Source organism: Gopherus evgoodei, chromosome 6 (assembly GCF_007399415.2).
Source record: "Gopherus evgoodei ecotype Sinaloan lineage chromosome 6, rGopEvg1_v1.p, whole genome shotgun sequence".
NCBI lineage: Eukaryota > Metazoa > Chordata > Testudines > Testudinidae > Gopherus > Gopherus evgoodei.
The window spans coordinates 36,179,391-36,202,650 of record NC_044327.1 but is presented as its reverse complement, the minus strand read 5'-3'; the positions used below and the strand labels follow the sequence as shown (position 1 = coordinate 36,202,650).

General features: G+C 44.5%; 1 protein-coding gene across 2 annotated transcripts in view; it reads right to left on the bottom strand.

Moving 5' to 3' along the window:
• LOC115653410 (guanine nucleotide-binding protein subunit alpha-14) overlaps window positions 1–23,260 on the bottom strand; it is a 57,217-nt gene that overhangs the window by 18,389 nt on the left and 15,568 nt on the right. Inside the window, exon 1 of one of the 2 annotated variants that reach the window (XM_030566703.1) lies at window positions 5,417–5,606. The exons of the other annotated variant lie outside the window; for it this stretch is intronic. Within the exon in view, the coding sequence (XP_030422563.1) occupies window positions 5,417–5,423 (7 nt within the window). The 5' untranslated portion in view covers window positions 5,424–5,606. Of the gene's footprint in view, window positions 1–5,416; window positions 5,607–23,260 lie in introns of those variants that run through there. 2 annotated transcript variants of the gene reach the window in all.

Sequence of the window (23,260 nt, the reverse complement as noted above, 5' to 3'; positions counted from 1 at the left end):
AGGTCACTTAATTTGCAGCAAGTCAGTTAAAAACAAATGTATTACTAAAACAAAATTAAAAGGAGTGGGGAGATCCTTGCACAGCAAGATTGTGAATAAACAAGAAAGCTTCTGCAGTTACTGTTAACTCAGTTCAAATGTGTTTTACTACAACAAAAAAAGACTGAGTAAATTATTAACTATGAACAGACATTAACAAATAGTGCTTTTAAACATAATTACTCTTTGCAATTTTTAATGGAATCTTTTGTAAGTTCAACTGTTTTCTAAAACGTGTATTTTAGCCTAAGAAGTGCCAAAACTCAAACAGTAAATAAGGAATGAAAGAAGTTATCTTTTGGCAGGTTAAAGCTTAAGAAAGTTTGCCTTCTAACATAGTTTTAGTCAATACAAACAGAAGTTTTCCCCCTCCCAATCTATCCTTTGCAGTAAGAGTAACAGATTATTATACTTTGAGCTAGAGAATCCATTCCCTCAGGGAATTTTACATGTACAGGCCCACAGATTAACAAAAATCCAAATATTGATTTAATGAGCAATTTTTTTTAATGTTTCCTCAGTAAAGTATTACAACACCCTAATAGTTAACACTCTTGACTCCACTGAGGTCACCAAAGGCTAAATTTGTCTGACAGGAAACACTGAAAGGAAAAGTTTAATGAAACCAAAAAGATGATAGCTGTGGCCTAACCATAATATCTGCTTCATAGGTACATGACCTCTTCAAAGGAAAACAGGAAAGCAAATTATGAAAAAGAAATCTCTAACCACAGAACATGGTATTCTAATAGGTCCTAACTTTAAAAGTGAATGACAGAACAGCAAAGCTTTTGTTCTTTGTTTTATCTGAAAGTCAGCTAAATATAGAGATAATTGCCCTTGTTTTAAGACATTTCTTAGAGCAATGTAATTAAAAAGTTATGTATTGCATTTTTATGAAAAATACTTTTAATGTCAAATACTTTAAAAATCTTGTTTCTATAAAACCTGGAGGCCTCATTTTAGCTCTCTAGCAAAATGCTCTAATTATCTCTGAAACTCCTCATATTTGTTCTTAAAACAAAAAGGAATAGATCTACCAATGAGGGCACAGCTGGTCAACTGCAGGCTGCCCTACTGGTGAACTCATGAGCCCAACTGGTGTTTCTACATTTTCAGCTCATGGGGATTTTCAGCAACTAGCTTTTCTCCACTCCTTTCCTCCTCAGAGCAAATACCAGAATGGTTAACATTCAGAAGTCTGCTGCTTAGTGCTTGCACCACAAAGACTTTACCTGGAGCTCTTCTATGAAGTCTAATAGCAAGTATATTGACATACATTTCTCTATGCAGCCCTGCTCTATTCCCTGTCAATTTTAATGCAAGAGTAAAGCTGCTAGCCCTGGTACACTGGCCAAATTCCATTCTCGGTAATTGCATTCAAAGTCTTCTTGTAATTTCAGTTCAATTTTCTTCACTTCCTGTCTTGAACTGTGGTCCAGCATTACTGGCTTCAAAAACTCAAATCTGTTTAATGAAAAATGGAAAGCTTCAAAAACTCTAACTCATTGAAAACTCACCTTCCAAATTCAACCCTTGTATAGAGAGTGCAATGGGTTCTGTGCCCACTTAGACCAATACAGTATTGAGTCCCTAAATGGTTGGGAATCATGCTGCTGTAAACTGGAAAGGGCAGTGTCCTGCTTTATTTCAAACTCTCCAGTTAGTTATTTCCCTGCCATAGCTCCTTTCCATCCTCTTGGTGGGTAAGTTACTGTGAAGGATGTGGGAGATGCCTGTGATAGTCTATGAATGTTTGTGATTATGTTGCTTGCTATATGATTACCAATAGTTACTTTCAGGAGGACTTACTGGCATGTCTGCAGGAAAGGGGACAATGTCTGCAGATTGCCCCATCCACCTATGCTTACTAGTCAATGAAGGTGGCATTCCCTTTGAAGTTTACTCTAACCATACGGGAATTAACTTATCCTCAGGGGGCCTTCAGGTGGGAACTGGACAAAACTTGGCACTGGATAATATCACAGTCCCTGAAGCGCAAGGGAGAAGCAAGGATTGTGGGAAGCAGACTGAACCCCAGTCCCCAGAGGCAAGGATGTCTGCAACAACGTAGGCTTACCTAAACTTTAGGGAAAACAGCTACAGATGCAGCTGTTTGTGCTGTAAAGAACCCTATTCTTTGTTCTGCTTTCTTCCCACTGCTGAGATTAAATAATATTTTGTTTTGAAAAGGCTGCTTTGGGTCACAGTATTCATCTATTGGTCACAGCTCCTGAAGGGAACACTAGAACAGAGTCAAAGGTACAACTAGCCCTGAACCAGAGGTTCTCAAACTGGGGGCGGGGGTGGACCCAGAATGTATTCTTGGGAGTGTGAGACGCTTGAGGGAGGGGGGGAAAACTTACTGCACAATATTCAGAAGGGTGGTGGTATGGTATTGTCATCCTTCCTTCTGTGCTACTGCTGGCAGAAACAGTGCCTTCAGGGCTGGGCAACTGACCAGCCGCCACAACCACCTGCAGGGTGGGATGGGATGGGATGGGATGTACACTACTACAGACACAAAGAAGGGGGACACGATCAAGTAAATTTGAGAACTGCCCTGAATCATTACTGCAACATTCATTTTGCACACCTCCTGAATGTTAATTCAGTTATTTGCCACTTGCATCCAACATGTAATTTAAGCCACTGCTGAACTTGATCAATAATCCACAGTGCAACATTTTTACTTGCATTTCTGAAACCTTAGTTAAAAATCTACAATAGTGTGCATAGGGCCCACGTCCTCAACAACAGATTATAGCTGTAAATATTGAATTTATACATAAACTGGGCTGTAAATATGACTCTGAAATCTGTCAAGGGGATCTTGAATTGGCAGGATATTAAGCACTCTGATCAGTACAAAAAAGAAGTCACAAAAGTCTTTTCCGTGAACACAGTGATCTGGCCCATTTTTCTGAACTAGTTGCTCCACCAGTTTTCTGACTTTTATATTTATTAAACAGACTGATTTTTTCCTTTTGTTAGCTTTGTAGTATGCTGGCTCCTACTGAACCTTCAGTGCTGCTTCTGTGCTTTTTATGATACTAAATCCACATTACCTTGTGTCTATACCATTTCATTTATTCTTACCCGATTTTAATTTTTAAAATGCCATTTCATAAGCACCTGATTAATTGCAGTATTAGCAAGTACGGCAGGTTACAATCCATGATTCTGCAACATTTAACTTCACAATGCAATGATCAGATTACTTGATACAGTAATACTTGGTTTATACACCATTACAATTTTGCATTGCTAAAACACATTGGCTGGTACATTCCTTGTATTAAATGACTTAAACACCAGTGATGACGAGTGCTGCAAAAACTCCTGGCAAAAGGATTTGTTTTCTTTTTAGTTTACTAAACAACCATTCTATATCCAAACCTGTAAAATCTGTGAAGCTGCATGAAGATTGTGCTATTAGAGGTATTCAGCCTCTAACTGCTGCATCTGGAGAGACAAATCCCCCCAAGGGAAAGATTCTGATTCCAGTTACATCAGTCTAACTGAGACTTGATTTTAGCCCCAAGCATCTGTTATTTCAAGGGTATATGATAGCTGCACTCTCCTGCTAGAGCCTCCAAACAAGCTCACGGTTACGAGACATTATACCTGAGACAGGATGTCACAGTATTGCCATCCCCAAATGTTCAAAAATTGTGAGTCAGGCTCACCAAAAATCATGAGTTTGGCTTTAAAATCATGAGATTATGTAAAAATAATAGATTTGGTGTTCTTTTTATCTGCCTTCTGTTTTTTGTTTTTGTTTGTTTGGGGCTTTTTGAGCATTTAGGGTAAGCTTCAAAATGTGAAGTGTTCTCCACAGCCATGAGGGCTAGCAACTTACGTTTTCTCTAATAATTAAGGCTGAAATCATCACCTATCCACCTGACTCCAGGAGCTGGGGTTTTAAGGAAAACAATAACTGTCATGAGGCTCATGATAAAGTCATGGGAGTTGGCAAAACTGGTCATGGTGTCAGATCAGAACCTCTCTTCTCTTCCATGCTGCAGAGATTTTGGAACTTTGTTGATTCTCTAGCAAGTAAGAGTTTTGGGAGAAAGAGATGGGGCAACTATCCCCAAATGGCTCCCGATTAGCCACCAACTGTGCACATGGAGTAACCAAAATAATACTATCTCCCTCAGCCCCTCCCCAGCCTGTTTATCTCATCCACCGGCAATGTTGTGCATAGTAGTTAAAAAGTAAAACTAAGGGACCCACTTCAATCTTAATAGTGATAACTAGACAGGTGAACCAACTTGGAGACAGTTTAGAAAGAACAGAAAGAATTCAATGTTGTTTTAATATACAAAAAGAGCCAGCAAAACTGTTCCTCAGGAAATGGGATAATTCCTATTGTATGAGACAAGATTTTCTGTAATTTTTCAGTGGGCAAAATGCTGAATCTCCTATTTAGTTGAAACTCCCCTCACCAGAATTTCTGACTGCATATCTACAGCCTTGCTTATATTCACAACTGTAAATATTTATAGCACACGCTTGCTAATCACTTTGTTGCTAAAGGATCTTTTTTGTTTAAAACTTGTGAGCGGTTTGTGAGGTAAACACTTGTAATATACGGGCCAGGACAGCCTACACGGCTCTATCCAGACTGTACATGTGTATTAGACAGACATTTTAAACACTAACTGCTGTCCATGAGCATTTGACCAGGCTAAAGGTGACTTGTACCACAAGCAGCCATGCATATAATAACTACTCTATACCCATCTCCATTGCTGTAGTAGGCAAGATCAAGGCAGGAACCTAACAGAGGGGTGAATCCCTTGTATTTCTGCTGTGACAAAGAGAATAGGGAAAGTGGTGGTAAAGCTTCAGGGAGCGGTCACCAGGGCCGCCTCTAGGCACCAGCATTCCAAGCTGGTGCTTGGGGCGGCAATCTGCAAGGGGCAGCAGTCCCTGTTGTTTTGCCCCCAAGCAGCGCACCGAATTGCCGCTGTGGACAGCAGGCACACTTCTACCTTTAGCTGTCTGCAGCGGCTTCAGCTAACCATAGAAGCTGCCACCGAATTGCCGCCGCGGAAACGCGCCTGCCGCCCTAAGGGCACATGGACTGCACCCGCTGCGGCGGCAATTCGGTGCGCTGCTTCGGGCGGCAAAAACTGTAGAGCCGGCCCTGGCGGTCACTAATGTTTATGGTCCCAATCCAGAGACCACTGAAGCCAACAGGAACCTCTGAATTACTTCAATGTATGCTGAAGATGTCTTATATGAAATTCACTTCTGCACACTGGGCTATTATAAAGGCTACACTCCACTTATGACCCACTTATATCTTCAAAATGTGGCTTTCCTGGGGTTAATCTGGTGCATAGGCTTATGCTGACTGTCTGCTCACCATTCATTCCTTTCAACTGCTTAGGAATGTGCCCATGTGTGATTCAATGCGAACTGGGGTATAATTGCTATTTCACAGTCAAATACAACCACAGCCCCAGAGTTGTAGTAAGCTAAGCTGCTGTCTTCACCCTACACAGGAAGGTAAGGATTGGCCATATGGATCTATGTTCCTGTCGTACCTCCGAAAATCTGAGAAAGGCAACAGAAAAAAATTATTATTTTGAAGTAGCAACCATAGTGACTCATCTGAACTAGAGCTAAAGCTTAAAGTACAAAACAAAAAGGAATATCTTTTCTGATGAATTCAAGCAAGGTTGATTCTAGAATAAATAATTTCTCTCTGATAATAGCCCATTTCATTTATGATCATTCTCTAAAAAGTGCTTTAAATCGGTGCTATTTTCAGAGGGGTGGGGCCTAGTCAATAGAACAAGCAGTGGGAGTCAGAAGCCCTGGGGCTCTTTTGTCTGCTCTGCCACCGATATGCTGTATGACCTTGGGCAAATCACTTCCCCTCCTCTGTTTACCCTCTCACCGTTTTTCTTTTCTATTTAGACTGTAAACTCTCTGGGGACCATCTCGTGTAAGTGCAGTGCCTATGCTACTGGGGACCCAATCTTAACTGGAGCCTCTATGTGCCACTGTAATACAAATTAATAACAAACAAACAATTGGCAAGTAGTTGTGAGTATACCACACATTTAAGTTGGACCATTTGACCTCCAATCTAAATTTTCAAAAAAAGTCAGATACACATTTTTATATGATTTAGTGGAGAAAATACCAGTACACAGTAATTTCTGGATTAAGTTTGCTAGCTAACATTAAATTACTGTATGAATATTACAAGGTATTAGGAGAACACATAATCTGCAGTCCCTTTAATTCAGTAAACATTCATGAAGAATAACCTGATAAAGTTTCAGTTATGCAAAATACCTACCAAGCTCAGCTCTGTTAGGAAGTATGTGACTTAAGTGGCATCAGCCACCCAAGAATGTGAGTAGCTGGCACCTTCTGAAGCGGTGCTGCTTTTATAAAAACATTTGTTACCTTTTTATGATAACTTGTTAATAAATTCTGAACAATGGAATTGTGCTAGATAGCTGCATGCACAGACAATCCACCTCCTTTCATAATGTGTTTTATAAATACACACACACACACACACAATTTCAAATATGGAAAGTCAGGTTGTGAGCCTGGCTGTAATAGCCCATAATCCTTCCTTTTCCACCACTAAAATAAAACAAAAAATGCAGCTACATGTACACTTATAGGGACAATGCTGCCTTTAGCAGAGGGCTATGGAGTGGATGACATCAAGGTCTTACCGTTCTAGGATCTGAACCCTCCATACTTGAAACTGGCCCTGCTCAAAATTTTCCACTTAATTGCTACAACTCTCTTCTGAGTTCCAAATGCACCGACAGATTTTGCATCTTAAACATAACTCTGGAAAAGTCAAGAAAGAAAAAGCAGTGCTCTGTGGTTGTTGCGGCCCAGTCAGCACACAGCTGCAGCCCATGTGACATCCTCAGGGTCATACAGGTAGTATTGGATGGAGCCCACATAAACACATTGCGGGCTGCATATGTGGTCCACAATGGTAAATAGGTTGAGAACCACTGCTAACTGATGCACAAGTATGTAGCTTCCTGATCAGTTCTGATGCAGTATGTTAACAGCCCTTTGTAGTGTGCTTTCCATGTTGGGTTTCACCTTTGTTAATGTGTGTTCTCACAAACGAACACCACAAAAATATGGAGGGTGAACAAAGAGCAAGTGTGAAAAATCGGGACAGAGCATGGGGGGTTAATAGGTGCCTATAAAAGACAAAGCCCCAAATATTGGACTGTCCCTACAGAATTGGGACATCTGGTCACTCTAAAAATATGGTTCATAGCTGGACAATTTTTTGCTAGATGCTTGAAACTGACAGGATGTGTAATGGAATGCTAAGCTGTATTTTATTGTTCAGCCACTAGATGGCACTGTGTATAAAATAGCTTATTTAAACAAACCTCAGCCATACCTGGCAGAGCATTACAGGATGTTATGATGAACACATCTGGTGTGTATAAGCAAACTCTGTAGCCAGTCCATATCTGGCACAGGAACATGACAGGATGTCATGAAATACAAACTGAAGAATACCAAGACTACTGCTTGTTTGAGAATGATCTTAATATTGGAACCTTCTTTCAGAGAAGAATTGTAACTGGAACTTGGATAGTATCACCTTCTTTATTAAATGAATCCTAATATTGCCCCACTGTTGCCTCCCATTTACCATAACAAAATCGTAAATATAATGAAATATAAGACGGTTACTCACCTTGTAACTGTTGTTCTTCGAGATGTGTTGCTCACATCCATTCCAGTTAGGTGTGCGCGCCGCGCGTGCACGTTCGTCGGAAACTTTTTACCCTAGCAACTCCAGTGGGCCGGCAGGTCGCCCCCTGGAGTGGCGCCGCCATGGCGCCCAATATATATCCCTGCCGGCCCGCCCGCTCCTCAGTTCCTTCTTGCCGGCTACTCCGACAGTGGGGAAGGAGGGCGGGTGTGGAATGGATGTGAGCAACACATCTCGAAGAACAACAGTTACAAGGTGAGTAACCGTCTTTTCTTCTTCGAGTGATTGCTCACATCCATTCCAGTTAGGTGACTCCCAAGCCATACCTAGGCGGTGGGGTCGGAGCGAGAAGTCGCGGCATGGAGCACTGCAGTTCCGAAGGCCGCATCCTCTCTCGACTGCTGTACCAGGGCGTAGTGCGAAGCAAAGGTGTGGACCGATGACCAGGTCGCTGCCCGACAGATTTCCTGGATGGGCACATGGGCAAGGAAAGCCAGCGACGACGCCTGCGCCCTGGTAGAATGCGCAGTCACACGGCCCGTAGGGACCTGGGCCAAGTCATAACAGGTCCTGATACAGGACGTAACCCACGAGGATAACCTCTGGGAGGAGATAGGAAGCCCTTTCATACGGTCCGCTACCGCCACGAAAAGCTGGGGGGATTTGCGGAAGGGTTTGGTCCTCTCTATGTAGAACGCGAGAGCTCTACGGACATCCAGCGAGTGGAGCTGCTGCTCCCTGCCTGAGGAGTGAGGTTTTGGGAAAAAAACCGGGAGGAAAATCTCTTGGTTGACGTGGAAGGCTGAGACCACCTTGGGTAGAAAGGCAGGGTGTGGTCTAAGCTGTACCTTGTCTTTGTGGAAGACCGTATATGGGGGGTCTACCACAAGGGCTCGGAGTTCCGACACCCGTCTAGCTGAGGTGATAGCTACTAGAAAGGCAGCCTTCCAAGAGAGGTAAAGCAGGGAGCAAGTAGCTAACGGCTCAAAGGGGGGCCCCATGAGCCGGGACAACACCAGGTTAAGATCCCAGGTTGGAGCAGGGGGACGGACGTTAGGGAATAACCGTTCCAGCCCTTTAAGAAATCTCGACACCATCGGGTGAGAAAAGACGGAGCGACCGTCCGCACCCGGGTGAAAGGTGGAGATAGCTGCCAGATGGACTCGCAACGACGATAAGGCCAGACCACGTTCTTTGAGGGACCAAACATAGTCTAAGATTTCGGATACCGAAACTTCCATAGGGCGGAGATTTCTCTCTACGCACCAACAGGAGAAGCGTTTCCATTTTGCCGAATATGTGGCTCTTGTGGACGGTTTCCTGCTGCTCAAGAGCACCTCTCTCACAGGCGTGGAGCAGCGCAGCTCGGAACCAGTTAGCCACGCAGGAGCCACGCCGCTAGGTGCAGCGACTGCAGGTCTGGGTGACAGAGAGACCCGTGGTCCTGGGTAATCAGGTCCGGATGAAGGGGCAGGGGAACCGGGTCGGCTACGGCCAAGTCTAGCAGCATGGTGTACCAGTGCTGTCTGGGCCATGCCGGGGCCACCATGATCACACGAGCCCTGTCTCTGCGCACCTTCAGGAGGACCTTGTGAACCAGAGGGAACGGAGGAAACGCATAGTACAGGTGGGTCGACCACTGGATGAGGAAGGCATCCGCTATCGACCCCGGCTCCCTGCCCTGAAAGGAGCAGAACGCTTGGCACTTCCTGTTCCCCTTGGACGCAAAGAGGTCCACCCGGGGATAACCCCACCTCCGGAAAATGGAGAGAGCGACGTCCGGGCGAAGGGACCACTCGTGTGACAGGAAGGATCTGCTCAATCGATCCGCCAGCGTGTTCCGTACTCCGGGAAGGAAGGAAGCCCTGAGGTAAATGGAGTGGGCTACGCAAAAGTCCCAGAGTCGTATCGCCTCGAGGCACAGGGAGGAGGACCTGGTGCCGCCCTGCTTGTTGATATAATACATGGTCGTCGTGTTGTCCGTGAACACGGCTACACAACGACCCTGAAGCTGATGACAAAACGTTTGGCAAGCAAGGCGGACCGCTCTCAACTCCCTCATGTTGATGTGTAGCCCCACCTCCTCCTGGGACCATAGGCCCTGCGTCCGCAGGGTCCCCAGGTGGGCCCCCCAGCCTAGATCTGAGGCATCCGTTGTCAGGGATACCGAGGGCTGAGACGGGTGAAAGGGAAGACCCGCACACAATACGGACTGGTCCAACCACCAGCCGAGGGAATCTAAGACCTTCTGGGGGACTGTGATTAACATGTCTAGCGGTTGCCTTGGCCTGTAATGACTGATAAGCCACAGCTGGAGAGGCCTCATGCGGAGCCGAGCGTAGTCGGTCACAAAAGTGCACGCCGCCATGTGGCCTAACAGGGTTAGACATGTCCTCACTGACGTCAACGGGGCTGACCGCAAGCGTTGAACGATCGCCGCCATGGTCTGGAACCGCTGCCGAGGCAGCGAGGCCCTGCCCACAGTGGCGTCCAGGACGGCCCCGATAAATTCCACCTTCTGAGTGGGCCTCAGGGTGGACTTGTCTGTGTTTATCAAGAGGCCCAGACTCGCAAACATGCCGGTGATCACGCGGACATGGCTGTACACCTGCTGTTCCGACGTGCCCCGAATCAACCAATCGTCCAGATAAGGGAACACGTGGACACGGTTGCGCCGAAGATGCGCCACGACAACTGCCATGCATTTTGTAAACACCCTCGGGGCCGTGGACAGGCCAAACGGGAGGACCGCAAATTGATAATGACGAGCCCCCACAACGAAGCGGAGGAAGCGTCTGTGGCGTGGCCAAATGGCAACGTGGAAATACGCGTCCTGCATGTCGAGGGTGGCGTACCAGTCTCCCGGATCCAGGGATGGAATGATGGTCCCCAGGGATACCATGCGGAACTTCAACTTCACGAGGTATTTGTTGAGCTCTCGCAGGTCGAGGATAGGCCTGAGGCCCCCCTTGGCCTTGGGGATCAGAAAATAGCGGGAATAAAACCCCTTGCCTTTCTCGTTTTCGGGAACCGCCTCTATAGCTCCTTTGCTGAGGAGCGTCCGCACCTCCTGCCGAAGGAATTGCTCGTGAGAGGGGTCCCTGAAGAGGGACGAGGAAGGAGGGCGGGAAGGAGGAAACGAAACAAACTGCAGGCGGTACCCCGTCTGCACCACGCTTAAGACCCAGCGGTCCGATGTTATTTGGGACCACGCCGGGAGGAAAAACGAAAGGCGGTTGGAAAACGGGGGGGAAGGATCCATAGGGGAAACTGTTACTGCGCCCTCGAGCGCACCTTCAAAATGAAGGCTTAGGACCAGGCGGGGGTTTTGAGGAGCCTTGGTTCTGCCCCCCTTGGTTCCCCGACTGCCTGCGCCTCCCGTTCCTGCCGCGGCGCCTGTAAAGGTCCTGCCGCTGGCGGAACTGGGAAAACGGCCGACGGTGCTGCTGTTGTTGCGGCCTAAAGGGTCTACGCTGTGTCACGGGGGTGTGCATCCCGAGGGACCGCGCAATGACCTGGTTGTCCTTTAAACTCTTAAGTCTGGGGTCTGTCTTATCGGAAAACAGGCCCTGGCCTTCGAAAGGAAGGTCCTGTATCGTGTGCTGGAGCTCTGGCGGAAGGCCGGAAACCTGCAGCCAGGAGATGCGACGCATCGTAACTCCTGACGCGAGGGTACGGGCAGCCGAGTCCGCAGCGTCCAAGGAGGCTTGTAAGGCCGTGCGCGCGACCTTCTTGCCTTCGTCCAGGATGGCCGTAAACTCCTGGCGAGCATCCTGTGGCAGCAGCTCCTTAAATTTGTCCACTGCCACCCAGGAGTTAAAGGCGTATCTGCTCAGCAGGGCCTGCTGGTTAGAGACCCTGAGCTGCAGCGCCCCAGCCGAATACACCTTACGGCCAAGGAGGTCCATCCGCCTGGCTTCTCTGGATTTGGGGGCCGGAGCCTCCTGGCCGTGACGCTCCCTATCGTTCACCGATTGCACTACCAGTGAACCGGGAGTCGGGTGAACATGTAAATATTCGTACCCCTTAGAAGGGGCCATGTACTTCCTCTCGACTCCTTTCGCTGTCGGAGGGATGGAGGCCGGGGACTGCCAGATAGTATTGGCATTGGCCTGGATGGTCCGTATGAACGGCAGGGCGACCCTGGTGGGAGCATCGGAAGAGAGGATGGTAACAATTGGGTCCTCTATCTCCGAGACCTCCTCTGCTTGCAGACTCAGGTTTTGAGCCAATCGCCTGAGGAGGTCCTGGTGCGCCCTGAGATCCAGCGGGGGGGGACTGTTGGAGGAGGTACCCGCCACCGCCTCATCCGGGGAGGAGGATGATGAGACCCCAGGCACAATAATGTCCAACTGAGGGTCTTCCTCAGCCCTCGCCTCTGTCTCCGGAGCCACAGCGGAGTCCTGCTGTTTGGACCCTTCGTCCCCTTCCGGGGAGGGAGGGGGGCGAGACAAAGAGGCTTCAGGGGCCCTACGCTCCGCAGTCGCCGGCCTAGCAGGGAGCTGCTGGGGGCCCTGGGCCTGATGGTACGCCCAGGGTGTCCAGAATCCCCACTGTTGTGGGCCTTGGTCCTGCAGCGGCGGATCAGCAAACAGCGCCGCCTGCCGATCGGTGCCCAGCGCATAGCCGCTGTCCGTCTGGGAGGATACGGACGGCTGCCTCGAGGGCCACGGCGGGGCCGACCCTGGATGGTACGGGTCTGCGCGGGCCGGCACGGAGGATCGTCTCGGTGCCGGGGACCGGTGCCGGGAGTCATATCGGTGCCGGGATCAGGACCGGGACCGGGATCTGTCACGGTGCCGGGCGCCGCTTCGGTACCGGGCGCCGCTTCGGTGCCGGGACCTACTACCAGCTCGGTGCCGGGAGATCGACCGGGACCGGGACCTGCCACCAGCTCGGTGCCGGGAGATCGACCGGGACCGGGACCTGCCACCAGCTCGGTGCCGGGAGGTCGAGCGAGACCGGGATCGGGACCGGGACCGGGACCTGCCACCAGCTCGGTGCCGGGAGGTCGACCGGTGCGGTGAGTAGCGTCGGGACCTGCTCCTGGAGTCGCGGTGCCGGTGACGCCGACTGGAGCCTGACCGCGACCGTCTCGATGCCGACCGTTGCCGCGAGTGCGACCGGTACCGCTGAGGGGAGCGGTGCCGGGACTGCGAGCGGCGTCGGGATCTGGAGCGCCCAAGACGTCGGGACCTGGATCGGGAACGACTGTCTCTGGGCGGTGCCGACATCATGGGCTTGCCTCTGGATACGACCCGCACCGGAGGTACCGGGGGTGGCAGCCGAGTGGGCTCAGTCAGGGCAATAAGGTCCCGAGCCGAGGCGAAGGTCTCCGGAGTGGATGGGACCACTATCTCAACCCCAGATCTCATGGGGGAGCTCGGCGGCACCGGACTCAACGGACCCGCCGGGCCCGGAATCAACGGTGCTGACGGTGCCGGCGGTGCCGCGGCCGATGTTGAGGCCGGGCGCTCAAGCCGGGTCTGCCTGGCCGGAGTATTAGACTTCGACGGCCTAGGCTCTGATTCCGGTGCCGGAGAAGGTCGGTGCCGGGGAGTCTTCTCGGTGCCGGAGCGATCCGGTGCCGGAACCACGGTCTGCGAAGCCGACGGGTCAAGTGCCGCCTCCATTAGGAGAGTCCGGAGCCTCTGATCCCTCTCCTTTTTTGTCCTCGGCTTAAAAGCCTTACAGATGCGGCACTTGTCAGATCTGTGCGATTCCCCGAGGCACTTCAGGCACGCTTCGTGGGGATCGCTGGTAGGCATGGGCTTCTTGCAGGCCGCACACTGCTTGAAGCCTGGCGAAACAGGCATGAGCCTGACGCCCGGTGCCGGGAAGGGCTAAGCCCCCCGGCCAGGAACTACTTAACAGCTATTTACTAAACTATCTACTTAACAATACTAATTTAACAACTATATAGAACTAGAGATAAGCGATAAACAAGCGATAGAAACTAGGAGAGCTAGGGACGTGGAGGACAGCTATGCCGCGCTCCACAGTTCCAACGACCGACACGGCGGTAAGAAGGAACTGAGGAGCGGGCGGGCCGGCAGGGATATATATTGGGCGCCATGGCGGCGCCACTCCAGGGGGCGACCTGCCGGCCCACTGGAGTTGCTAGGGTAAAAAGTTTCCGACGAACGTGCACGCGCGGCGCGCACACCTAACTGGAATGGATGTGAGCAATCACTCGAAGAAGAACTAGATGATTCTTTTAAAACACACACATTAAGAACGGCTACTGCTTCATAATCATGGTGCAACTCTGATTTAAGGCAACAGGTTGAAATGTTAGCAGTGTTTTTCAGTACTTGCAGTGGAAAGACTGCAAACAATAAATGGTCTCTGTTTAGTCTTCATTTAGTACCACTGGGTACCAGCTGTTTCTATGCACAGGGTAAAATAAAAAAACTACTTGCAGTAGCTTGCAGACACAATGCAACTAAAGGTCCTACACTGAATGCTTATTCTGTACATTTGGAAACAGATGGATGTTGAAAACAACTTGATGATGGAGATCTGCATTTGCTACTCACTATACAAAGTTTGGGGGTGGGGAGTAAGGGGAGGAGGAGCGAGGTTGGGATGAGGAGGACAGGATGCAAGAGGAGTACAAAACTGACTCCAAATCTAAAATTAACATCTCTAAGCTTATCACTGTCATCAATAGGTATTTTGCTACGTGGATTCTGAAATAAAAATGACTGAATACCACACATTTTGCTAATATTTTTATGTTCTTTTGTCCATAATGAATGTAATAGGGGGAACTTTGCATTGAATTTCAATGTCATATTGAAACCTAGAGTTGGGACCTGAAGAGGAGGAAAATTAAGGCACAGTGGCACATCCAGACAGAAAGGATGAGGCAATGGTGTGACAGGGATTAATATATTTTCTCTGACATCAGACCGAAGGTTCTTTATTATTATTTCTATTATAGCAGAAAGGAACTCCAGTCAATTTTTTATTTGGGCCCCACTATGCTATGCAAATAACAGAGGACAATCCCTGTCCCAAAGAGATTATAAACTAGGTGCAACAACTGAACAATACAGACAGATAGATAGTGGCAGGTTACGAGAAGATTAAGTAATAATGAAACAAATAGTTTATCACAAGAGCTGAAGTCTCAGTACTAACCTAAACAATGCCAATTTTTGATTTGGAATATTATTTTCATTTCAAATACAAGTGACAATAAGTCTGATCATTATTTTCTTTTTTACGTGTTAGCCCAACTATGAAAACAGGTTGGGGGAGGGGAAGGAATGATGATGTGTTGCATGCCAATAAAATGAAGGGATGTAGTATTTTAATTTGTAGCAGTTTTCATATGTCTCACAGACAGCGTGTACAGGCTGTTATTTCTGAAATGATTTTGTGTGTGTGTGTGTCAAAAGTCCTTCAGCAGAAGACAGGCACAAGCAAAATCATACCCTAACTGAGAAAAAAAAAATCCAAGTTAAAAGGGTACATTAACTAGAGGAGCTCTTGAGTTAGTATTTAAACCACAGAAATGTAAGAAATATGCATGGAAAATTTCTCTATTAAGGTTAACTTCATTTTACAAAATGTTCTCACGTATACGTCCAAAGAATTGTACTGGCTCAATTTTTATTGCGGAATAGAGGCTCTCTATATAAATTACATCAGATAAACTATGCCTGCTTAAATTTGCCAATGAAACCTCTCCAGTTTTTTATTTAAAACACAACGTGAACCTAAGACTGTTAAAGCAGAAGTATTTAAATAATTTGGAATTCCTCAGTATAAACATCTATTCCTGGGATTTAATTAAATACTGTTTCATATCTAAGAATTAGCAGTTGAGTTCATCACAGACCTTTCAGACATAATTTTTTGGTAGAAAGATACAGTACTGTCTTAAAAGCAAATATAGTTCTCTAAATTTATTCATCCTTCCAAAAATTTTGGGGCTCAAATATCATTCAGGTTTGAAGCAAAAAAGGGAAAAACAATGATGAAAGCAAAGCTAAAAAAGTCCACTGTCACAGATCCTTTGGTTTTTCGTGGGCTGAAGGAGGAAAGGGGGAGTATCTTAAATCTAAAGGTTTCATAAAATCTAAGACACCTAGAATTGTTCCACAGGTTTTTTCCCCCCCTGAATTTCAACAGAAACAGATTATTTCTTTAAAAGAAAATAATGTGCTGAACTGTTTGAAATCCAAGCATTGTAGCAGTAAGAACCTGAAAGTGAAACTGACTAAACAAAAGTGAAATTAATTTAAGTGAATTTCCAGTATTAAAGTAAAAAAAAAATGTACAACTTAAACAAAGAGCTTAACTCATTACAAACAAACTAGATTTTTAAAGTTCTCATGTTTAATATACAATATATTATTAGTAACATAAGGGACAAAACCTTTTTGCATTTAACATATGATCTTAAGCGATAGTGTCTCAGCCAAATGTCCTTGTTCCTTCTCTGCACCATATGTAAGTGAAAACCAAGCAGATGGAAATGTTACAGGAAGTTATTTCAATATTTTTGATTCGCTAAATATCACCCTCACTGCATAGAAACAACCCAGCAGATACAATCAAAGTACTGTTTTGATTTGCACTATTTCATCAAAATAAACTTATTGCTGAGGCTTTCAGACTCTTTCATATTACAGGCAAACACTCAGAACTGGCCTTCAAATGTGTCCCAGAATCCTTAGCCCTTACAGCCGCCACACTTCAAAACAATTTCCACGGGAATCAGTGGAATGGTGTATAGGTCACTCTTGGTGTCAGAGAAAGGCCAGTTAGTTACAAGTGATTCAACAAATCAGATTTAGCAGAAAATAGGATGTAGGGAATGGAAGTTAGTTTGAAAATCCCCAGCAACTGTAGGGACTCCCCCTCTGGGGCTAAACATCCCAAAACGGGAAAAAACTGATGGGCTCACATAAAAGTGACAGCTTGTTCTTTTAAAACCTGCTTCCAGATAAAATATTATACATCTATCCACATTTTACATGGTTGTAAAGACAGAATTAATAGACATGTGGCAAGATTTGCATTCACACACATTTCCGGGCTGAGAACAAGCATGAGGAATGTCAGCACAAAAACTGAAGAAGTTAATAAGCAACTTAAAATAGTGTTATACGGCTGTCATCTCACCTATAAATATACTGTAATATTAACTGTAATCATATCTTGCATTTTAGGAAAAGTATTCTACAGACTGAAACTTAACATGAGGAATATGATGCACTCCTTGTTATATTGCCACACTTGAAGTAATACGTTAAAAACAAAAATAGACAGCTGCTTAAAAAATTAACAGAGTACCCAAAAACGTACATTAAAAGATACCTTGACCAAAAAAGCGTGGTAAGTAATAATATATGCCAATGCCAACATCAGCTACTAAATATCACTATACAGAATGTTAGAGAGACAAGGTGGGTGAGATAATATTGTTTATTGCACCAACTTCTGTTGGAGGGGGAGACAAGCTTTTGAGCTTACACAGAGCTCTTCTTCTGATCTGGGAAACATACCATACTTAAAGTGTCACAGGTAAATACAAGGTGGAACAGATCATATAGCACAGGGGTCGGCAACCTCTGGCACACAGCTAGCCAGGGTAAGCACCCTGGGGGGGGCCGGGCCAGTTTGTTTACCTGCCGCATTGGCAGGTTCGGCTGATCGCAGCTCCCACTGGCCATGGTTCGCCGCTCCAGGCCAATGGCGGTTGCAGGAAGCAGCGCGGGCCGAGGAATGTGCTGGCCGCCACTTCCTGCTGCCCCCATTGGCCTGGAACGGGGGACCGCGGCCAGTGGGAGCCACGATCGGCCGAACCTGCGGATATGGCAAGTAAACAAACTGGCCCGGCCCACCAGAGCCGAGTGCCAGAGGTTGCCGACCCCAGGTATAGCATAAGTAGTTAACACATATTTCAACAGGCCACATTTAATGAAGTAGCCCATTAACACCCCTCCAGTCACAGGGGGCAAAGGGGGGGGGGGAAATGCAGTTGAGGAGGTTATAATTGTTATACGAAAACATAAATCCAGTGTCTCTATTCAGCCCATGATTTTTAGAGTCCTAGCTAAGTTATGAATTTAAGCTCTGAGGCTTGTCTTTTGAAAGCACTGTGCAGATTTCCTTTGAGGATGAGGACCAATCAGTCAGATATAGTGATCGCTTTGTGAAAAGCATTCAGGGTCTATTTGCCTTTTATCATTTTTCCTGTGTGAGTTCATTCGAGAGTATGGCGATTGTCTGGTTTCACTCACATAGTTGGTATTGCGGCATTTAGTGCACTGGATGAGGTACACCACATGGAATAGGTATGCATAGGACCCATAGATCTTGAAAGGTGCATTGCAGGGGATGTTGATCACTGTAGCAGCAGAGATATGTCTGCATGTTTTGCATTTGTTGTTCTGACAGGGTCTCATGCCATTTTGAATTGGTGTTTTCCTGGTCTGGGGGAGCTTGCTTCTGATGAGCTAGAAGAGGTTGAGGGCTTGTTTGAAGAAGAAGGAGTTCAGGAAATATTTCTTTCAGCATGGAGTCTCCGTAGAGTATGCGTTGTAGTTGTCTGATGATAGCTCGTATGGGTTCTGGGGTGTGGCGACACGTGACAACTAGGGGTGTGCGGTAACAGGGAGGTTTTATTTCTGTACTGTCGCAGGTTCTCTGAGGGTATTTGGGTGGCCTATTCCATAATGCAATCTGTTCCACCATGTATTTAGCTGTGCACTCTGAATAAATTTCCCCAGGCCTGAAGAAGAGCTCTATCTAAGCTTGAAAGCCTGTCTTTCTCACCAACAAAAGCTGGCCCAATAAAAGATACTACCTCACGCACATTGTCTCTCTAATAGCCTGAGACTGACATAGCCACACCAATACTGCATACTATACAGAGTAGAAATGTAGGTGACAGGAGGAGTCAATGGGACCTAGGTTTTCATGTAGTTTTTTCCACATGTTAAACAGAGAAATCAAGACTTTAAACTGCAAGCTGACAGATCAATTACGACTGCTGAATATATGAAAGTACTTAAGTAAAAGGGATTGCTTATTGTTTACTATTCTTTCATCAAATTTCCTATATGCATTAGCACAGGGGTAGGCAATCTATGGCAAGGGTGCCAAAGACGGCACAGGAGCTGATTTCCAGTGGTACTCACACTGCCCGGGTCCTGGCCACCGGTCCGGGGGGCTCTGCACTTTTAATTTAAATTTTAAATGAATTTTCTTAAACATTTTAAAAACCTTATTTACTTTACATACAAACAATAGTTTAGTTATATATTATAGACTTATAGAAAGAGACGTTCTAAAAATGTTAAAATGTATTACTGGCACACCAAACCTTAAATCAGAATGAATAAATGAAGACTCGGCACACCACTTCTGAAAGGTTACTGACCCTTGCATTAGCATATTACAGTGTACCATATTTCGATTTATCCTAGATATCATTTTTCAGTGTTCTGAGTGGTGATTTACCTAGCTCACTCTCATTAATATTATCAGCTAAAAGAAAAGCATTTTGTACACAAACTAAAAATGTATTTCAAATGAAGATCTCAAACCTTTTACTCACTCGCTATATAAAAGCACAGATATGACAGATTCAGCTTTCTTCATTCCCCCTAAAAACTAGACTGGAAATCATTCATTACACCTTTGTAGTGGAACGTTTTCATATAGATTTGTAAAATTATTTGTTAGGTATAGTTGATATCGGATCTTAAATATTAGGCATTAGTAACAATTTTATATTTTTTCCTTTCTAAAGTCAAAGATTTTCCTATTTAAATAATATTGACAGCAAACCTCAGACCTATTTTGCAGAAGTATTTATGAGTGTCGCACCTTATAATCCTAAGAGTTGCTAAGCAAACTAAATTTAAATGAGTTAAATAAATACATTTAAATGAAGGAAAGTGATACACAAATATATTAAAACAAAACTAAAGCTGAAAGTAAAATAGCCAACTGAAGGTATAGCATAGCAAACAATATACTATGTATCCTGCATGCAAAATATATATCCACATCCTTTGAAAAACAAATTCAAAATTACTATCTATCTATTTTTTGATTTGTGCAAATGAAGCTGATCCCTTCGGGTGGGTATCCATGTTAGAGAGAGAAAATAATTAAAACACAGGATATTTACCATGTTAGGAAATGGCCAAAAGAAAGTAACACTTGATATTCAAAAGAAAAAACAAAGAGTATCTTTAAGTGCAATACTGAGGCAACAAGTAATTTGTATAATCAAATAAGAAATTGCCTAACCTGTTTTCCTTAGTGAGAAATCATTTCTGGATTGATTTCTAATTAAATAAATATTCTTAGAGAACAAAAAAGAGAAAATAAAGTGCAAAAGATTATCTTTGATGATTATCTTTAAATTACAGCCAAATGGGCTCTCGTACAATATTTGATTTTTAATGTGCTATCTTTTTAAATGGACATGCTGTTTGATAGGTATTTGTTTATTCACATTCACCATCTGCACTTCTCTGGTTTTAAGTACAAGATGAATATGTTCTTATTAAGGTCTCTCATTCAAAGGGAAACCAAGTATTGATCTGTCATGGATCAGATCCTGGATCATTTATTTGACTTTGAAATTGCATGAACTAGTTAGTAATTCTTTTTTCTGCATATTTGAAAAGGAAAAAGCACACTCAGTGAGACAGGGCAGCCTCTCATTTATCTACTCCAAGTTCAGCAAATACTAACAGATATAAAATTAGGTTTAATGACAACTAAGGATGCATGAGGTCCACAAAACCCATCCAAATCCTTGAAAGCATCGAAACAATTTAAAGGAAAAACTCCAGCATTCCTTGCCACCTTCAATGTCACCTATAATACTGTTGATAACACTCTGCAATGCTCCGTAAGACATTCATCTCCATTTCCAACACATACCTAACTTTATCCAATTCAGTCTGTTACATAAAAAAACAAACAAAAAACCTTACTCTGTTATGCTCATACACTCGTTTCCATAAACTTGACTGTCACATTGTCCATTCATTTGGAAAGTTATTCTGATTTAACACCATTAAGATTTTGTGTGTGAAAGAGCTGGATTAAGTTGGAACACGTGTTATTGCTTTTTGGAGTAATTTGCTGGCAATCAAAATGTGACCATTGCCACTGTACAGCTTGCACAGCAGCAGTCTGTTACTCAGTCACAGTGAAGTTTAGGCAATCCTTCCACCAAGAGCTTGACACCATTTTTTGAAAGCAGGCCCAGAGAATGCCTGTTGCTTCAAAATTCAGGTCTCCAGTGCCGCGGCCCTCGTATTTAAATCAGATTTTAATGTTGCTCAGTACCCAGCAGCACCCACTGTAAAAACAAAGATATGCAATATAACATTCTTAAGAGCAATGGGAGTTGTTGAACGCTGAGCACTTTTAAAAATCTGGCCCTTAAATTTTAGTTTGGTATTAGCAAGAAATATATTTTCAATCTAATTTATTCTACAGTTGATATCATCAGACCCACAGGATAGTACATAACAAGAAACAAGAATATTTTGTTAAGCATTAGTGTGAAGACAAGCAAAAGAGAATGAGCTTTAAAGCTTAACAGACAATAAGATTCATATTTTATATACCCAATTATTATAATCCACCATTTCACAGGTTCTCTGCCTTTCAAAGTAATAAGTTGCCAATTAAGCTATGGAACACTCACAACTATTGACCACATTGTCAAGTAAAGCCATATTACCATATTCTGCAACTTCAGATTTTATACTGACACATGAAGCTGGTATTGAACTTGCATTTCTTGGTAAGGTGTGAGAAGGTGGGATAAGGTGGAGACAAAATTTCTTACATACCGTCTTTTTATTACAACAGCCGAACAAAATAATCTCCCTCACACTGTTACACAAGTGGGCACATAGAAGATACCTTGGAAGTACACTGGAGCACAAAGAGGTGCCAGCAGGAACAATCACAAAAGTACAATATTATCTTAAAGGAAAATTGAAGTGACATAATTTAATCATTTGTTGTTACAGAGTTTGTTTAGTAATGCTCCAGTCCCGAGAGGTGCCAAATGTCTTCAGCACATCATGGTCTCTGTCTCTTTCTCCCTACTTCATTCCCTATTCCCTCCACCACCTCCCATCCCAAAAATTCTTCATGTCTTCCACATTCAAGGACAGTTGCAAATGGCTGAAGAATTAAAATTCTATTACCCATTCCCTCCTGCCCACCTATATCACTTTGAGTTATATCATACAATCTTTAGTAAATGTTATCATTGCTTAACTTTTCAGATTGATTCTTCCATGTTTTGATTGCAGTGGCATCACCCAGAAACATGCCAGTTTAACTCTAATAAGGCATCAAACAACACTGAATATGCTAGATGAGGGGAATAAGCTTGAATTTTCAACCACAGACCAATGAAGACAAATAAAGGTTATTGGTGTCATGCACTGTGATTTAACTACCATGCAGCTGAACTGCCATACATCACACTGGAAATTATCAGAACTTTGTTTATTCCTTATATTATCTTTAAAATACTTTAAACTGCATGTCTCAAAAATCTCAAGACCAAGATTTAAGATGTGCTATTTATAGAGTTGCTCTTTTAGAAAACAAATTGCATATAAGTGAGAATCAATTGATGGATTCTCCAAAACCTGAAGTCTTTAAATTGAGATTGCACATTTTATGCTCTAGTTCAGGGGTTCTCAAACTGGGGGTCAGGACCCCTCAGGGGTGACGAGGTTATTACACGGGGGTCGCGAGCCGTCAGCCTCCACCCCAAACCCCGCTCTGCCTCCAGCATTTATAATGGTGTTAAATATATAAAAAAGGTATTTTTAATTTATTAGGGGGTGATCTCACTCAGAGGCTTGCTATGTGAAAGGGGTCACCAGTACAAAAGTTTGAGAACCACTGCTCTAGTTCAATCAGAAGTTATGGGTTTGATGTAGGAATTACTGGGTGAAAAATCTATGACATGAGTTATGCAGAAAGGTAGAACAGACCGTCATAATTGTCCCTTCTGGGCTTTAAATCTATGAATTGATGAAAACTGTTAGTGTTATCCAGGAATTACTCCACAGACATCCATGAAAAATAAGTCCCTCAGTGTTAAGTGTAGCTAGTTTTAAACTTTCCAAAAGAATGTGAACTGCAATGAACAAATCTCCTGTCTAGTTCAACAACAACCCACACAAAGGTGTGCATTAGTAGACTAATAATTCAGTTCTTGGACAGTTGCAATCACTTGTGCTCATTCTTCACAACGCACCTTAAGCATGTAGTAGCCAGGAAATACATTAACAGTTTACTAATGCACAGCTCTGGTATAGTTTACTGTTTTTAGAATTGGTTTGTAACAACATAATCTTCTAGCCTTACATGAATTCACTTATCTTGTGGTTTAAACATAGGATTAGGTGTGCAAGATAGAGTTCTACAGAGGATGGGTTGTTGACATTGTAAGAAATAGCACACTGC